The sequence below is a fragment of the Phocoena sinus genome, chromosome 2 (assembly GCF_008692025.1).
Source record: "Phocoena sinus isolate mPhoSin1 chromosome 2, mPhoSin1.pri, whole genome shotgun sequence".
Classification (NCBI taxonomy): Eukaryota; Metazoa; Chordata; class Mammalia; order Artiodactyla; family Phocoenidae; genus Phocoena; species Phocoena sinus.
In genome coordinates this window covers 167,128,217-167,147,070 of record NC_045764.1, presented here as the reverse complement: position 1 = coordinate 167,147,070, position 18,854 = coordinate 167,128,217, and the positions used below count along the sequence as shown (strand labels likewise).

Genomic DNA, 18,854 nt, shown 5'->3' with positions numbered 1-18,854 from the left:
TTGGCTGTAATATTAGTTAGGAAGTTTGAACATTTAAACATTTCCTTCAGCAGAACTTTCTCAGCTTCTGAGACAATGTTAGGTCCCCATACTATATGTTTCTGTGGAACCTGGCCCCCTGTACTTACCCCCTCATAAAATGTACTTTATTAGAAGTATTTCTTCAAGCTGCTCAAATTTTTTTTATATATAAAGTTATTTATTTTTTGGCAGAGTTGGGTCTTCGTTGCTGTGCACGGGCTTTCTCTAGTTGTGGTGAGCGGGGGCTACTCTTCGTTGCGGTGCGTGGGCTTCTCATTGTGGTGGCTTCTCTTTGTTGTAGAGCACAGGCTCTAGGCGTGCAGGCTTCAGTAGTTGTGGCACGCGGGCTTCAGTAGTTGTGGCGCACGGGCTTAGTTGCTCCGTGGCATGTGGGATCTTCCCGGACCAGGGCTCAAATCCGTGTCCCCTGCATTAGCAGGCGGATTCTTAACCACTGCACCACCAGGGAAGTCCTGCAATATTTTTTTTAAACTTTTATTGAGAAGGCTTGTATTTTTAAGGAAATAAAGTTTGTTTTCTTCCAAATGGAAAAATGAGAGACATCTGTGGCCCTCAGTTTATTATGTAGTACTTTTCCCTACATGCTATTTAGCCTATTAAAGATACACCTATTTCTCGGTAGAACTGTTCAATCTACAAACATAGAATATCATTTCTTATCTAACATTCTGCAGTAAGATGCATACATAAGATATCTTAAAAACCTAGGCTTTAACATGTTTGGGGAAATTAATCATACTACAATCGTCCTGTGATGTCATCTTGCACATTTAAGTATATAGTAAGATTAGAGTGTAAAATTATTATAGAAATTGGAGAATATTTGTAAAATAACACTTTCGGTTTTAACAAATGAGAAACAAGTTGGTTAGTTTTTGTGATGAAGTTGGGTTCTTTTCTCACTACCTAGGGCATAATAAATTTCAGGTAGATTCAAGATGTTTAGTATTAAAAAAAAAAAAACCTGTAAAAGTACTAAAAGAAAATGGACTAAGAGTTTTTATAGTCTCAGAGTGAGGAAGGTTACCTAAGGAAGATTTTTAGAAATCCAGACACCGTGATAGAAAAGATTAGTAAATGCAATTACATAATAATGAAAATTTCTGAATATTCTGTAAATGAGGTTAAAAGACAAAGCGGGAAAAAGTATTTAGTATTTTCAACAGAAATGACCAAGAACTAAAATTCCTTTTATAGCTCTCACATGTACCAGTCAGAAAGACAATAGAAAATTTCACTTCAAAGAAAAGTAAAACCACAATGCAGTACTGTTTTCTTCTCACACTGAAAGGGCAAAAGTTTTGATGCAATATTGAGCTGGAAAGGGTGTGAAGTCCATAATATATTGGTGGTGAGAGTGTAAATTGGTATAAGCTCTTGAAAAGTCAAGTTGACGATTCTGTCAAAATGTTAAATGTGAGGGGCTTCCCTGGTGGCGCAGTGGGTGAGAGTCCGCCTGCCGACGCAGGGGACATGGGTTCGTGCCCCGGTCCGGGAAGATCCCACATGCCGCAGAGCGGCTGGGCCCGTGAGCCATGGCCGCTGAGCCTGCGCGTCTGGAGCCTGTGCTCCACAACAGGAGAGGCCACAGTGGTGAGAGGCCCGCGTGCCGCAAAAAAAAAAAAAAAAAAAAAAAGTTAAATGTGCGTGCTCTTTGACTCAGCAGTTTCACTAATAGAAATTTATCCTATGGTTAATAGCACACATATGCACAGATAAATATATAAAACTATTCATTGTAGCATTATTCTTGGTAACAAATGATCGTAAACAACCTAAATGTTCATCAGCAGAAGACCCTAGTTAATTAAATTAAAAAAGAAGCACATTAGTACAATAATTCTGTGCAGCCATTAAAAAAAGACAAAGGTATAGCTCTATGTGTTATTAAGATCAATATGCAGTATATGATGTTAAATGAAAACTAGCAAGATGTAGAACAGAGTGCAGAATGCTTCTAGTGGAGAATATTGGCTAGATATGCATATAGTATCTCTGAAAGGACAGTCAAACTGCACCTGGAAGAAGGAGTTGGGGTTGAGAGTGAGAGTGAGACTTTTCATTGTATGTTCTTGTTCTCTTTGCTTTTTTTTTTCTAATTTATTTTATTTTTGGCTGCATTGGGTCTTCATTGCTTTGCATGGGCTTTCTCTAGTTGCTGTGAGCAACTACTCTTGGTTGCGGTCCGTCGGGTTCTCACTGTGGTGGCTCCTCTTGTTGTAGAGCACGGACTCTAGGCACGTGGGCTCAGTAGTTGTGGCTCACGGGCTCTGGAGCGCAGGCTCGGTAGTTGTGGTGCACGGGCTCTGGAGCACAGGCTCAGTAGTTGTGGCTCACGGGCTCTGGAGCGCAGGCTCAGTAGTTGTGGCTCACGGGCTCTGGAGCGCAGGCTCAGTAGTTGTGGTGCACGGGCTTAGTTGCTCGGCGGCATGTGGGATCTTCCCGGACCAGGGCTCGAACCTGTGTCCCCTGCATTGGCAGGCAGACTCTCAACCACTGCGCCACCAGGGAAGCCCTCTCTTTGCTTTTTTAAAAAAGCATATGTTACATATTTTTCTACACAAACAGAAAAACAAAAAAGTCATGCTTTTTTAATAAGGGCAGATCAGCCATATTAACAGTTTATTTTATTTTATTTTATTTATTTTTTAAACAGTTACTTTTTAAAAATTAGTTAATTAATTTTTGGCTGTGTTGGGTCTTCGTTTCTGTGCGAGGGCTTTCTCTAGTTGTTGCAAGTGGGGGCCACTCTTCATCGTGGCGCGAGGGCCTCTCAGTATCACGGCCTCTCCTGCTGCGGAGCACAGGCTCCAGAAACACAGGCTCAGTAGTTTAAAACACTGTCATGTACGTAATTCAGGGCAAAAATTAACGAATCCAGACTTAAACAAAACAAAGTGTCCACATTTCCCCTCTGACTACTACTTTGTCAGAAAAGGGAGTATGCAACTTCTAAAGAGGTTTACGAGAGCTGGGCTAAATATGAGAATAGGGTACCATTAATGATAGGGAGGAGGTATTTCTAAAACTGATGGGCCCAGCCTTAACCCTCTAGCCAATGTTACTGTAACTATTCCAGTTCTCAGGTGACCTTTGGGATCAGAGTTGCTCTATTTAAAGACATGGCCCAGACTTCCCAGGTGGCGTAGTAGTTAAGAACCCACCTGCCAATGCAGGGGACGGGTGTTTGAGCCCTGGTCCAGGAAGATCCCACATGTCGCGGAGCAACTAAGCCCATGCGCCACAGCTGCTGAGCCTGCGCTCTAGAGACTGCGAGCCACAACTACTGAAGCCCACCCGCCTAGAGCCCTTGCCTGCAACAGTAGAAGCCACTGCAATGAGAAGCCCGCGCACCGCAGCGAAGAGTGGCCCCTGCTCACCACAACTAGAGAAAGCCCGCACGCAGCAGCGAAGACCAAAACGCAGCCAAAAAAATAATTAAAAAAATAAAATAAAATAAAGACATGGTCTAGGAAACAGTGAATGCTAGACAGTAAGCCTCTATTTAAATCTTTTAAAAAATAGCAGTTCACGTTGGGGCAGCAACAAGGCAATTGGGGTACAGTTTTAAATAGAAATTTACTCTTATGCCAGAAATTCTGCTGGGTATAGAAGTAACTTCTGGAAGCACATTACTAGTTTAAATGAGTGCTTTATAGGGCCAAGGTATTGCCCCTTGATACCAGAGTACTGAAAGTGTGTGCTGTAGCTTTAAGATGTCCTCATGATATTTGCTGCGTATGTTTGGTGGTTTAGGAAACCATTGTTTTCATGATTGTAACTTAAGAATTTCTCAAGACTAACCACCACTTAAAACCTTGTTTGTGACTGTGGTCTATGTTTTTCTTGCATGAATAAGGAAAATCCCAAGACAGCCAACATCACAAGAACTGTTAGAAAAAATAAATTGAGAGACTCATTTTAAATCTTGACCTTGAAAAGAATATATCCCTACATGCTGAAACTGGAAAGAGCTAAGTAACCAAACATACCTAGAACACATGACAAATTATGCTATGCACTTAGTAACTTTATTCTCTCTAGATTGTTTTGGAGCCTCGTGAGAGGGCTGTTGAGTGGCAATAAAAATCACTCATGCAGTAAATAATTACTGAGCACCTACTATGTGGCAGGCACTGTTCTGGGCATGGGGCACATGGCATAAACAGACAAAAAATCCCTGCCCTCATGAAGTTTAGATTCTGACAAAATGTATAACATGTCATATGACAGTAAGTGCTCTGGAGAAAAACGGGAGGCAGATGCTTAATTTTCAATAGGGTGGTCAGAGGCAGCCTCACTAAGCTGACAGTTGAGCAAAGGTCTGAAGAAGGTGATGGAGCCTGTCAGGGCTGAGCATCCAGGCAGAAGGTACACTGAGCCCAGAAGCCCTGATACATGTTTTTCTGGCATGTTCTAGAATCAGCAAGACCAGTGAGGCTGGAGTGGAGCAAGGGGTGGAGGGGGTTGTAGAAAATGAAGTCAAAGTCGAGGGCCACTTACTTAGAACTTTGTGTGCCATGTTAAGGACTTTGGCTTTTATTCTGAGAAGGGGAGCTATAGAAGGATTTTTGAGAGGAATAACTTTTAAAAATGATCCCTTGCCTCTTGTTTGATAGTAGACTTTTAGGAGACTTGAGCAGATTTTGGTGGGTGGAGAGATCAGCAGCTTATCTTTATAGACAGGTTAAGTTTCAGGTGCCTGGTAAGATATCTTAGTAAATATCAAGTAGGCAGTTAGATATTCAAGTCTGGAGCTCAGGAGAGAGATCAAGGAAGTGACAGAAATTTGCGTTTTAAAGCCATGAGCCTGGATGCGATGACAAGGGATTAAGTGTAGAAAAGAGAACTGGGGCATGCCAACACTTGGAAATTGGGCAGATCCTCAAAGAGGAAACAGGAAAGGGGATAGGAGAAGCTGGTGAGGAAGGAAGCAAATCAGAAAAGTATCTAGAATTGGACTAATACATGGTAGCTACTAGCCACATGTGACTGTTTCATTAAAATTTAAAATTCAGTTCCTCAGCCGCACTGGCCACATCTCAAGGGCTCATTTCATGTGGCTCCTGGCTATTCATAGGGACAGCACAGATACAGAACATTTCCAACATCACTAAAATTCTATTGGGCAGTACTGATCCAGAAGTCAGCTGAAGAAAATAGCTCAAGGACAAGGAAGTGTGTCAAAAAGTAATATGAGGGACTTCTCTGGTGGTCCAGTGGTAAGACTCTGTGCTCCCAATGAAGGGGGCCCGGGTTCGATCCCTGGTGGGGGAACTAGATCCCACATGCATGCTGCAACTAAGAGTCTGCCTGCCACAACTAAGACCCGACGCAACCAAAATAAATAAATAGTGTTTTTTTTAAATCCATTAAAAAAAATAATAATGAGGGGGAATTCCCTGGCAGTCCAGTAGTTAGGACTCCATGCTTTCACTGCCAAGAGCCCAGGTTCAATCCCTGGTCAGGGAACCAAGATCCCACAAGGCACGACCCAGCCAAAAAAAAAAAAAAAAAAAGTAATTTGAGGACTGAGACTTGACCATTGGGTTGTTACATGTAAATGACTGGCAACCTCTTGACAAGAGAGCAGCTTTGGTAGAGTGGGAGGCAAAAGCCTGACAGAATTGTATTCAGGATAAATTGGACGATAGGAATCAGAATCACAAAATACAGACATCTCATTCCCGACCTTGGGCTCTGGCTGGCAGCTGTTTGCAGTCTACCTGGTATGGTCATGTCTACTCTGCTGCCACTGCTGCTGAGGGGCCTGACAGGCCAGCCTGCAGCTCCCGGTGCTGCATGCCCAGATGCATTCCAAGCCACCATGGGAGCAGCTCAGGACCATGGATGTTGCCATTGGGCTTACCTCCTGCTTCCTGTTTCCTCCTGCCTGGGACAGGGTCTTGTCATACCTGGAGAGCTACAAGAAGCAGGAGTAAAGAGGGCTGTCCTTTCCCTTCTCTGTGACATGACCACCCCTAGCCTGTCCTGATCATGTCTACTGCATTCCTGGCTGGCCTCCCCTAGATCATGGCCTTCAGTTAGTGACCTCCTGCAGCTGATCTTCATGACCCCTCTTTCTCCATGCTTGACATCCTGGGACCACATACATTAGTTTATAAGTCTGCTTAACACTGAAGTCTATTTAAACCTTGGAAAAAAAGAAAAGAAAGAATATATAGACACCTTTTTAAAGATTTGCACAATTCAGACAGCTGGGGTAAGCCTACCATGAAATAATTGTTGACACTGTTCCACAGACAAACACAGTTCTCACGAGTAACAGTTGAAGCTTTATGTTGCGTGAAAACCCCTGGCGCAGTAACTCTCAACCCTAATAGACTTCCTTGAAGACCTCCTAAAACAGGATTGCCTTGGCCTCTCCCCCCAGGGATTGATAGTTGGGAGGGACCCTGGCATTGTTTATGAGGAGTTTTGCCTTGTTTTTTATTTCCTTGAGTGATTCTAACATTCAGCCACAGTTCAAGACGCACTCACTGCCTTAGACCAAAACAAAAATACCAATGCATAATGATTCCCAACCATGGTCCAGAGTTATATGGAACTTTATCAATATACTGGAGAATTTATAGTGATGGCACATACTTGATGCAAAAATGAGTCATGTAGTATTGCAGTAAGCTTTTCTGCCAGTGATTTGGAGATTGAGAACATTAAATCCATCAAGAAGGAAATCAAAAAAAAAAAAGAAGGAAATCAATACCAGATAATCTTAACACAGACTTTAACACTACCCATGGTGAACAAACATACAGGTTTGATTATTTTATGGGTGCTGTTACTCTCGTAGCACTTCTCTGATGATTCCACTTCTGCAAAGAAAAGCTTGTTAATTATAAAAGCTTTGTTTGAAGTAGAATCAAATTCTAAACTTGGGGAATCACATTTTTTACTTTGAAACTGGTAACCTCTTTAAAACCAGAAAATGTGGCAATTCCCTGGCGGTCCAGTGGTTAGGACTCCGCGCCCCGCCACTGCAGGGGGCACATGTTCGATCCCTGGTTGGGGAACTAAGATCCCATATGCTGCAGGGCAACTAAGCCCGCTCGCTCTAGAGCCCATGTACCACAATTAGAAGCCCAGTGCCACAACAAAGAGCCCGCATGCCGCAACTAAGACCCGACGCAGCCAAATAAAATAAATAAATATTAAAAAAAAAAAAAAACCCACTAGGAGCTGTAACTGTTTTTCTCAATCTGGAAGCAAATATCACTGAGTAGCTATAGATACTAGGATATGTCCCTTCCCTAAAATCCCTGAAGCACTTTCTACATTTGCCATTTATCTCGTTATCTAATCCTGTATTCACAGCTTTTTGTATTGTGATGTGACTATGAAATAAGTGATCTGTTACAATACACAGGTCTCCTATCCATTGGTTTCAACCTCCACCTCAATCTAATAGGGCTAAGGACTAATTTCCCCTTTCTCTCTTTACCAAAAGAGTGCTTTGAACTATTAAATAGCCATTGAGAAAATAGGACTAATCTAAAACTTGGATAATTAATTCCTAAATAATCAAAAAACAGATTAACCCTGCAGTCTAAACCTTTGTGATTGCATTTGGAAATACATTACTCCTACTCTAATTATTTTAATATTTCTACTATCAAGACAATATCTTGAAAGAAAGAGATGGACTGAGCATTTGCTCACCAAATCCCAAATAACTAGAATCTTAAGTGTAAGAAAGTCTACTTCCATAAAAAGGAATTACTACCTTACAAGACAAATAGCAAACTCACAAACCCTGCATTACATCAAGCATTTATAAAACAAAAAATAATGGAAATAATTTCCTTAAATCATTTCCAAACTATCACTGCCTCAAGACAAAACAAGAAACTGCTCAATGACTTTCCTTAATCTTTTCTTTGATAAGCAGTATAGTGGAATGATAGAGCTGGAGATCTGAAACCAGATATCCTGGGTTCAAATCCTAGCTCTTCCACTTGCTGTGTGACCATGAGCAAGTTATTAATTGGTATGTGCTTCAGGTTTCCTCATTTTCCTCTTCTGTAAAATGGTACTAGTACCAGTACATACCTGCCTCATAGGACTCTTGTGCAGCATGAATGTGTATCATTCAGGAAACTGCCTGCAGCATGCATATTTTTAGTAAGTATTCAAAAGATCCAAGTGATTTGGTTATCTGACGCTTGCAGAAACATATATTTCAAACTGCTGCTTAATTTGAAGATTCAATGTATTGTAGCAAAAAATATATCCTTTCAGTAACTAGACCTTTGGAAGTAGTAAAGGAGAGAAATGAGATTAATTGGAGAAGAACAGAAGAATCTGATCGCACTGCTTTTGAGTTACAAGAGTACCTGCTTTATCTTTCAAGTAAAAGCTTGCTGTGGAATGCTCAGCCTTCCATTCTGGTCAAACCTGATACAAGGTAAAGGTTGAGCTTGCTTGAAAACTTTTAGATTTTCAGTAGCTCACACAAATTGAGAAAAACCTTTCTCAGTTCTTTTCCAATCTTTAGCATGGTTAGGCAGACAGTACCCAGTGCTGAAACATTTGTCATTTGTGAGAAGCACTACAGTTCAGTGATTAGGAATAAAGGCATCAGATGCCAGGTTAGAACTCTGCCTCTGCTTCTTGGCTGTGTAACCTTTGGCAAGTTACTTAACTTCTCCACCTCAGGGTCCTTATCTGTAAAATCTGGATAATAATAGCTGTTATCTCATAGGATTGTTGGGAGGACTAAATGAGTTAATTCATGTAAAGCTCTTAGGACGGGGCCCAACGGAGTAAGCACCAAAAAATGTTATGATTCTTATTCAGATCGGTCAGTGTAAACATTTCCCTGGTATTGATGACATTAACTGTATAAAAATATATCTTGATCTCACCCAGAAAAGAAGAAAAATAATCCTAATTTCTAATTTTCCATGTTTTAGTTACTTGTATTGTTACCAGACATGAGGTAGTAAGTACAGATGCAAAGGACGCAGTACAGGGATCACATCTTCATGCAATTAACCTAACGTCAGAAGACTGGACCCTAGGCAGAAAAGAAAATCAGGACGATGACTTGAGAGCATCTTTTAGATGTCACACATCTGACAGGGACTGCCTTAAGTATTTTCACTGAACACCTTGTTTTTATCTTCTATGTGTTAGATTTCTCAACTTTCAAACACTTAGTCTCTTCCCAAGTAGTTTAAAAAAAAAAAGTTGCATGAATAATTCTAGCTAATTAATAATGCCAGTAGCATTACCAAAACGAAGAACACATTTTGCTTCTCAAGACAGCCATCACCTCAATAATTTTATACCAATTTCACACAAGCTGGTAGCAAGCAAGTATAAATAGCTGGCTTAGCTACAACAGGATGAATTGGTGTTTTAGTCTGAAGAATTTTAAAACAAGCCAAGTAATTGTATAAAATTTAAATTTTATGACCATGTTTGGACCTTTTTACATTAAACACAATGGAAATGTTCATTTTTTCCCCAAAGGAAAAATTTCTGAATCATCACTATGTTGCACAGTAGAATAAAAATATGAATCCAGGTACTTATTCAAGTTTCTAAAGAATTCAAATAACATAAAATTTTACTTCCAAAATCTGAAGTCATCAACATGATTTTGTAGTACTGTATCACAGGCTTTACCTAAAAATTCAATATTCAGATAAAGATAGTCCCCTAGTCACATTCTTTAAAAAGCCTCTGCCCCACCACAGCTTCCTGAGATCTGTGAAGAAACTGCAGTCTTGTGATCAGGCTTCATACAGTACTGGCAGTTTTGTACTTGTAAGGAAAAAATAGTGACCGATTTTATGTGTCAATCAGTTGTAGTCTGCTGATCTGATTAGAAGCCTTGACAAATGCCTGGTGGCGATTGCATATAACTGCCAAGCATATGGGAATAATACAGTAGCCCATCGTTTTGGGGTCAGCTCTTGTACAAGAATAAAGGAACAAAAACATCTGCAAGTAAGGTATCAGAAAAATAACTGTCCAAAACCAGAAAGGCAGGGAGAGTAACCGAGCTTTCAAGGAGTGTGTCCATGTAGTTCCTTCAAGGGGCTCCTCTGGGTGCTGCTGAATGTGTTCCAAGGCCAGCCTATTGTAAGTCTCGTTGATTTCAAAAACATAGTAAAATGCTGCTGCACTTGCTAACAGATACAATCCCACTCCAATCCATCCCATACGCTGACGGAAGTTCATCATTCTCCATGCTCTGTGCCTTTGAGTTAAAACAATAACAACACAGTGAGGGTCTAGTAATGCTGTCATGTCAGCTGTTCCAAATGTACTTACTTTTCGTCCAATGAGCTCTAAAATACTCCCTAACACATTTGAGGTTTAAAATAACTAAATTAAATTTACATCTATTAAGAAGTATAAACATCTTACAGGTTGTTTTATGTAATAGTTATGCGGAAGTAAAGTTTCAGTATATATAAAGTGTGCTTTTTACTGAATCCCACAGATAAATAAATCATTAAATCTGGCTTAAATAGGTCCAGCACACGTTCCCTTAAATTGTAATTAAACTAGTTCCCTAGGGAACATTTCACTTCTATACTTCAAATACTTTCTGAATTAACAGTATTGCTTCAGACATGAAAACTTGGTTCTACAAGTCAAACCAATATCGGAGCCCCCACGTTAAGACAGCAACTCTTAAACACTTACAGTGGTCCCGAAAATCTTCCTGTTCCCACGGCAAGCGTTAAAGAGTCACTCAGCTCTGAATAATCGGGTGGCTTTGGCATTTCAGAGAAAACCACCATAAAAGAAATCCCCGGGGTCACCGGCTGGGAGAATGGTGCGCACGGCTAGCCTGGAGCAAAAGCTAATTGTGATTAAGCACAGCGTGACTGCAGCCGGTCACGCGGCGGCCCGGCCCCTGTCGCCGCTGCCGGAGCCCCAGCCTGTGTCACTCGGCCCAGCCGGGAGACTCCCCAGCCACCCTGGCCTCCCCTGCAGCCGGCCCCGCCCCCTGTCGTGCTGCAGCGCCCGCTGCCGCGACAGGGCTGCGCGGGCGGCGCCAGACCCGGGCCTCTCCGCCTTGCAGCGCCGGGAGCCCGGTGCCCGGCAGCGGCCACAGGCCGAGCCTGCAGAGCTGGGCAGGTCCCGGATCTCACCTCCTGTCCCGGTTGGCCCGCCCGCCCGCCGTCCCGGATGCTGCTACAGTAGGGGCTTCCGGCTCGGGCAGGAAGCGCTTTGCCCCGCCCCCCGAAAGGCCCGCCCCCTCGTGACGTTAGGGAGCCTCCGCCGTGGCACCGCCTCCCCGAGCGCTCCCGGAGCAGCTCTGCTGGAACTCCAGGGAGGCTACGGAGGCGCCAGTTGTAGCTCTACCCTTCAGGTGGGCGGCAGTCTGGGCCTGGCCGCTTCAGCGCTCCTCAAAGCCTCTCCGTGGTGCTTCGCTCGCGGCTCTGATCGCCACCGTCGTTCCTCGCCGCGGAGAGCACCGCAGCAACTGGCGGTCAGCCATTCCCCGGCGCGCCTCTGCGTAGTTTGGATATCCCTCTCGAGTGTCCATCCGAGTGCAGGAGAAGCCGCTCTCCCGCTCCTCGGACCTGGCCGCCCGGGAAGCGTCGGAAGCAGCCCCCTGGTACCTCGGCCACCGGCGACGGACCCAGACATGACTACTAGATAACTGCGAGGTGAATTGGGACCCCGCTGTCTGCTGCGGGGCGCCCTAGGCCGGGAGAGGGTAAGGTGGCTGCTTGCCGCAGTGCGGCCGGCCGCCGGCGCGGGTGCGCGGGGCTGCTCCGGGCTCGGGTTATTCATTTACAACTTGAACTAACGTGACTACTTCATCTTCACTGCCCGTCGGAACTGCAGACGCTGACGAGACTTAACTCGGTTACCGTGGAGGAATACTGTGAATTGCAGTAGCATCAGTGGCCGGGACAAATTGGACTTTAAATGTGTTATTTTGGGCATCATGACGCTAAGCCTCTTAGAAGACTGGTGTAGGGGGATGGATGTAAACCCGCGGAAAACGCTGTTGATTGCCGACATCCCCCAGACCCGTAAAGGGCAGAAATTGAGGAGGCTCTGCGATCTGGTTTTGCTCCCTTGAGCGAGTACCGACTGCTCGGAGGATGTTCCGGAGGGAAGAGAACAGGAATGCAACCTTAATAGGACTTAACTGAGGAGACGAGTCATGCTCTGGTCCCTAAAGAGATACCCGGAAGCGGGGGTGCCTGGAGAGTGATCTTTAAGACCTCTGACCCAGACAATGAATTTTTAAGCAGGTTACATGAATTCCTAGAGGGAGAGGGCGTGACATTGGGTGAGTTTACCAGAGTTCTTGGGTATGGAAACGACCTTTTTGACCTAGACCAGGACATGATCCCAGAAGTGCGGGCCCCTATGTTGGCACAGGCATTAGATGAGGCTCTTCAGCCTGCTCTGCAACACCTGGAATACAAAAAGCTGAGAGTATTCTCAGGCAGTGATCCTCCAGAGCCAGAAGAAGAAGAGTTTGAATCCTGGCTGTTTCATGCCACTCAGATGATGAAGACATGGCAGGTGTCAGATGCCGAAAAAAGAAGGCGATTGCTAGAGAGCCTTAGAGGCCCGGCATCTGATAACATTCGCGTCCTCAAGGTAAACAGTCCTTTAATTACAGTCCCTGAATGCCTGCATGCTCTGGAGCAGGTATTTGGGGTTACCGATAATCCTAGGGTGTTGCAGGTCAAATATCTGACCACTTACCAGAAGGATGAAAAAAAATTGTCTGCGTATGTACTAAGGCTGGAGCCTTCACTACAGAAACTGGTAGAGAGAGGAGCAGTTGAGCAAGAAGTTGTGAATCAGGCCCACCTGGAGCAAGCCATTGCTGGAGCAGTCCACAGCACACCGCGCAGGAAGTTTGCTCTGTCAGAGGATGGCTCAGCCCCTGGCTTATTGCAGTTATTGACACTAGTAAAGGATGAGGAGGCAGCTGAGGAGGAGGCGGCCCTCCTCCAGGCAGGATTAGAGGGGCATTTCACCTAAATCTTGGGAAATCAGGAAGGGCTCTCTGGCAGTGAGCAGAGCATAAGGTAGAACAGTCTGTATGCTCAGTGACAGACATTAACCAATCCCTATCTTGTGTTGCCAAGTAACTCATTTTTATGCAGTTCTCAGTATAATCCTTTGTCATTTCTGTGCCCATTTAATGTCTCCTAAATGTGTCATTGACTAGAAGGATGTAGTTCTGCACTGGTATTTATATATTTAAATTCACCCTGTGAATTTTTTTTATCACACACAGTTGTACAAAAAGTCTCATCACTACACACATGTGATACTCTGAGAGGACAGCCAAGGCTCAGGTGCATATGCTGATCCGATCTCGTTCAGATGTCAGCTTGTATGATAATAGGTGCAAGTGTAGCTGTCAGATGTGATAATGTGTCATAGATAGTTTTGGGCTGTGTACGGCCCTACATTAATCATGAAGATCGTGAGCAGGGGTTAAGAGGTTATTTTCTGTGTGAATCGGAATTTTATTGCTTCTATGCCATCAAAACAAGAGGCAGAATTAAATGCTGCAGTTGGTCAGTTTGCAGCTGCTACCTCTAACCCCAGATTTCTGATGTGTGTCTCAAAGCATCTAGTTCTGAATATCATTTTTAATAGGTTACAAAATTATAGATGTGAACTTATAAAATAAATAAGTGTGAATAAAATGACCTTTTTACCCAGTTTGTTTGTATCAAGTTTCCAAGGGAGATTTCACTTGAACAAAGGGTTCCAAAAGCATGAATCTGAAAACCACTGAATTGCACGGCCTTAGTCCCTTGGACACGTTCCTCCTGGTGCCCAGGTGGGTAGGGAGTAGTTTTCTAAGTGAGAGTGCTGGCAGGACCTTTTCCTGAAGTACAGTAGAATGAAATGAGACTGTAAATTAGTGCAAGTAGCAGGTTCAAAGGCATCGGGGCGTTGAATCTGGAGGGTGAAAAGAAAGACAGGAACATTGCATACCTCTGCACGGCAGACTGGACTAAATGTTCCATGTACTTCCTCACTTAATCCTCTTAAAAATCCTGCAATCTAAGAAAACAGCTAGTTTCAGAATTCTGTCATCTGCCTTACTGCAAGGCCAATGTTCTTTCCATTGCTAAGAAAGAGAAGCAATCCTAAGGTGTCTGGACCCAGCCTCACAAGGGAAGCAGGTCAGATTGTTAACAACATTTAATAAATGAACTATTAGTATGCGTTAGTGTGGACTACATCTTAATCACTACTGCAAACTGGACACTAAGAAGTGGGGAGTATGAGAACCTGTAAGACCCACAGGCAGCAGGGAGGGTGGACATGGGTTAGTGATTTGGTCTCTAAAAAAAAAAAGAATGAAAGCATGAAGAAAAAATGAAAATTGCTGAAAGATCAGACTGAAAGTCTTTATCTTTAATAAAAAATACCCCCAAAGAACCAATTCTGGGATATACGTTTTTGGTTTAGATTCGAAGGCATATAGTATAATGTTTCTGTTATGACTAAATGTCATGGTTTCATTCTTTATAAGTTCCCGTAAGTTCTCACACTATGGAAGGTTAAATACACATCAAACCATCATGTTGTACCCCTTAAATGTATATAATTTTAACTTGTCAGTTACACTTCGATAAAGGTGAGGAAAGAGAAACTAAATACTAGATGATATATGGATAAATTCAAAGATGTAATTCCGATCTTGTTTATATGCGTATAGTCATTTATTTGCCACCTTAGTAGTAAGAAGTGTTATTAGCTGCATTTTGCTGATAAACAGACATTGTGAATGTGTGCACACATGGGTGTTAATAAATGTTGCACCTCGAGGCTTCCCTGGTGGCACAGTGGTTAAGAATCCGCCTGCTAATGCAGGGGACACGGGTTTGAGCCCTGGTCTGGGAAGATCCCACATGCCTCGGAGCAACTAAGCCCCTGCACCACAACTACTGAGCCTGCGCTCTAGAGCCCAGGAGCCACAACTACTGAAACCCACACGCCTAGAGCCTGTGCTCCACAACAAGAGAAGCCACTGCAATGAGAAGCCCGCGCACCACAGCCAAGAGTAGCCCCCGCTCGCTGCAACTAGAGAAAACCTGCGCATAGCAACGAAAACCCAACACAGCCAAAAAAAATAATTAATTAATTAGAAAAAAAATGTTGCACCTCTCCTGTATGTGAGGCACTGAGATGGGGGGGGTGGCGGGGGAGTAGATTGTATAATTAAATTTAGGTTGTAAGCCCTGCCATGGAGGTCTACCCAGAGTCAACAATAATAGGTGACACTGAGCATTTGCTATGGAATAAGCGCTGAGCACCACGGAATGCATTTGGTCCTCCAACAATAGTGAGAAGCAAGGCCTTTTGTTTTCCCATTTTACAGATGAAACTGTGGCACAGAGATGTTAAGTAACTTGCCCAGGGTTTCCTAACTAAATCCTTCCAGGGTCAGGATTTATACTCAGGCCATCTATTTCCAGAGTCCTTGCTGTTAATCTACTCTATGCTGCTGTGTTAAAGTCTGTGAAAAACATACCATTGTTTCCTCCCTTTTCTGAACGAGAGGATTGAGGAGCAAAGATTCAGTGGTGCGGGGGCACGGGGGGCACATAGTCTGACTCCAGAGAGCTTTTCTTAAGGTGTCCTGGCATATGCATCTGGTAAACACAACATAATTGTAAAAAATGGCAGTTATGTTTATGAAATCAGGTGAAGTAATAGAACATGTTCTTTATAAGCTATGTCTCAAAAATGTAAATGACAAACATCACTAAAACACCAGTTGTGTTGGGATGATGGGACTATAAGAGTAATTTAGCTTTCTTTTGTTTCCTAAAAGTGTTGTTTTTTTATATTAAAAATAAATATGCAAAGGAAGTGCTCATAAAGCAAAAATCAGTTGACACATCAAAGGAACACAGGAGCAAGCCTGAAAGAGCTCCCACTGGCGAAAGCTACAATTTGAGGAACAAAGTGGATAGCGTAGTATTGGGTTATAACCCAAAGTATAAAATAAATATCCATGAGTTCATTATGATATAAGTAAATGTGGGAGAAGAGTCCAGTTTTCCTTACAGAAGAATTTCTAATCATTAGTGTGGCTATTTCCCCTTTTAGGAGTTGGAGTTTATTCCTGTCCCCCTTTAAGTGTGGGCTGAATTCAGACATAGAATATGGAAAGGAAAAATAGTAACTTTTCAGTGAACAAGCGTGGCAAGGACTACCTTACTAGGATAAGGTTAATATCAGTGATCAGTCACGTTGATGGCACGTATTCATGATAACAATGCAATGACAAGGGCACTTTATTTCCTCAGAACCCATAACCCAGTCTAGTTATGAGAAAAACACCAGACAAACCCACATTGAGGGACATTCTACAAAATACCTAACCAACACTCCTTAAAACTGTCAAGATCATGAAAAACAAGACTGAGAAACTGTCACAGACCAGAGGAGAGTAAGGAGACCTGGTAAGTAAATGTAATGTGGTATTCTGGCAGGGATTTTGGAACAAAAGACCTTAATAGAGAAATGAAATCTGAATATGGTCTAGAGTTTAGTTAATAGTGACATATCAATGTTAGTTTATTGGAGATGACAAATTACTAAGGTAATGAAAGATGTTTTGGGGCTTCGCTGGTGGCGTAGTTGTTAAGAATCCGCCTGTCAATGCGGGAGACGGGTTCGAGCCCTGGCCCGGGAAGATCCCACATGCCGCGGAGCAACTAAGTCCGTGCGCCACAACTACTGAGCCTGCACTCTAGAGCCCACGAGCCACAACTACTGAACCCGTGTGCCACAACTACTGAAGCCCACGCGCCTAGAGCCCATGCTCTGCAACAAGACAAGCCACTGCAATGAGAAGCCTGTGCACCGCAACAAAGAGTAGCCTCCGCTCGCCACAACTAGAGAAAGCCTGAATGCAGCAACGAAGACCCAACACAGCCAAAAATAAATAAATAAACTTTAAAAAGTATCTTTAAAGATGTTAATGGGGAAACGACGTGAGTATACGCAAACTCTGTACTGAGAAAGACAAATACCATATGATATTGCTTATACGTGGAATCTAAAAAAAAAAAAAAAGACAAATGAACTTATTTACAAAACTGAAACAGACTCACAGACTTAGAGAATGAATTTATGGTTACCAGAGGGAAAGGGTGGCGGGGAAGGATAGTTAGGGAGTTTGGGATTGCTATGTACACACCGCTGTATGTAAAATGGATAACCAACAAGGACCTACTGTACAGTACAAGGAAAAAAATACCAATAGCCAAAAGACATCAACAGCTATTTGGCTGCTCTAGTAATCAAAGAAATGCAAATAAAAATGATAAAATTCTAAAAACGAACAAACAAAAACTCTCTGCACTATCTTTGTAACTTTTCTGTAAATATAAAACTATTCTAAAATAAGATGTTCGTTGAAGTATATACATAGATACTTAAACATACATACGTACGCAAGCAGATAACAAATGGCCTGGGAATTAAGTCACTAGGGAGTGAGTAACTGGAGGGCCGGCCCTTCCCCAAAATGGTTATTCATCTAAACACCACCAGGTGGCGGTAAGCACTCAGGTTAGGCCTTAGCCGGAACAAAGCAGGGAAAGGGATTATTTCTTATGTAAGTGTCGTCATACCTGCCCCTCTCAAGGGCTGGAAAATTTCTCGTCTTTTTTAAAATTTATTTATTTATTTATAAAAGTTTATTATTTATTTTTGGCTGCATTGGGTCTTCATTGCTGTGCGCGGGCTTTCTCTAGTCACGGCAAGCGGTGGCTTCTCTTGTTGTGGAACATGGGCTCTAGGCGCATGAGCTTCAGTAGTTGTGGCTCGCGGGCTCTAGAGCACAGGCTCAGTAGTTGTGGCGCACGGGCTTAGTTGCTCCATGGCGTGTGGGATCTTCCCAGACCAGGGCTCGAACACCATGTCTCCTGCACTGGCAGGCGGATTCTTGACCACTGCACCACCAGAGAAGTCCCTAAATGTCATTGTCTTTCAAATAAGAGACTTCCAGTGACTTCTCTGGTGGTCCAGTGGGTCCACGCTCCCAATGCAGGGGGACTGGGTTTGATCCCTGCTCAAGGAACTAGATCCCACATGCATGCCGCAACTAAGAGCCCACCTGCCACAACTAAGGAGCCCACCTGCCACAACTAAGACCCGGCACAACCAAATAAATAAATAAATATTTTTTTAAATAAAATAAAATAAGAGACTTCCAGAAGCTCATCTCTAAAACCATCTAGTTTCCAATTTTGTGAAATGCACTGGGAGTGCGGTAGAACCGCTAAGGATGTTCTTCATTTGTACAGATGGATCAGTCCATTTGTCATGGCCAGGCCTCTCTGCCAAGGTAGTTAGAAGATTCTATAAACAATAAGGTCTTACTGTATAGCACAGGGAACTATATTCAATATTCTGTGATAGGGGATTCCCTGGCAGTCCAGTGGTTAGACTTGGCAATTTCACTGTGGTGGCCCAGGTTCAATCCCTGGTCAGGGAACTAAGATCCTGCAAGCCGCACGGCATAGCCAAAAAAAAAAAAAAAAGTCCTGTGGTGAACCATATGGAACAGAATATTAGAAAAGAATGTGTGTGTGTGTATATATACATATATGTATATATATATGTATATATAACTGAATCACTTTGCTGTACAGCAGAAATTAACACAACATTGTAAATCAACTATACTTCAATTTAAAAATAAAAGATTCTAGAAGTGTCATGGACCTAGAGAGGAAGTCACTGTTTCATATTGGGTATTTAAATATTTTTCCACATAAAGGCTTGAGAGGACTTCACTGGTGGCGCAGCGGTTA

General features: G+C 43.0%; 1 protein-coding gene across 1 annotated transcript; it reads right to left on the bottom strand.

Moving 5' to 3' along the window:
* Positions 1 to 8,122: 8,122 nt before the first annotated feature.
* TMEM251 (transmembrane protein 251) lies at positions 8,123 to 11,194 on the bottom strand. The gene is made up of 2 exons (XM_032624282.1): positions 10,723 to 11,194; positions 8,123 to 10,270 (listed from the first exon to the last, which is right to left on the bottom strand). Exons 1-2 carry the CDS (start codon positions 10,818 to 10,820, stop codon positions 9,859 to 9,861), a joined length of 510 nt encoding a protein of 169 aa, XP_032480173.1. The 5' UTR covers positions 10,821 to 11,194; the 3' UTR covers positions 8,123 to 9,858.
* Between the last annotated feature and the right edge of the window lie 7,660 nt (positions 11,195 to 18,854).

Bases quoted from the DNA above. Each gene is read 5' to 3' on its own strand.
- TMEM251 (XM_032624282.1), bottom strand. From the start codon at position 10,820: ATGGTGGTTTTCTCTGAAATGCCAAAGCCACCCGATTATTCAGAGCTG. The intron at 10,271-10,722 runs GTAAGTGTTTAA...TTTAACTCAAAG, and splicing joins GGAAGATTTTCGGGACCACT to GCACAGAGCATGGAGAATGA.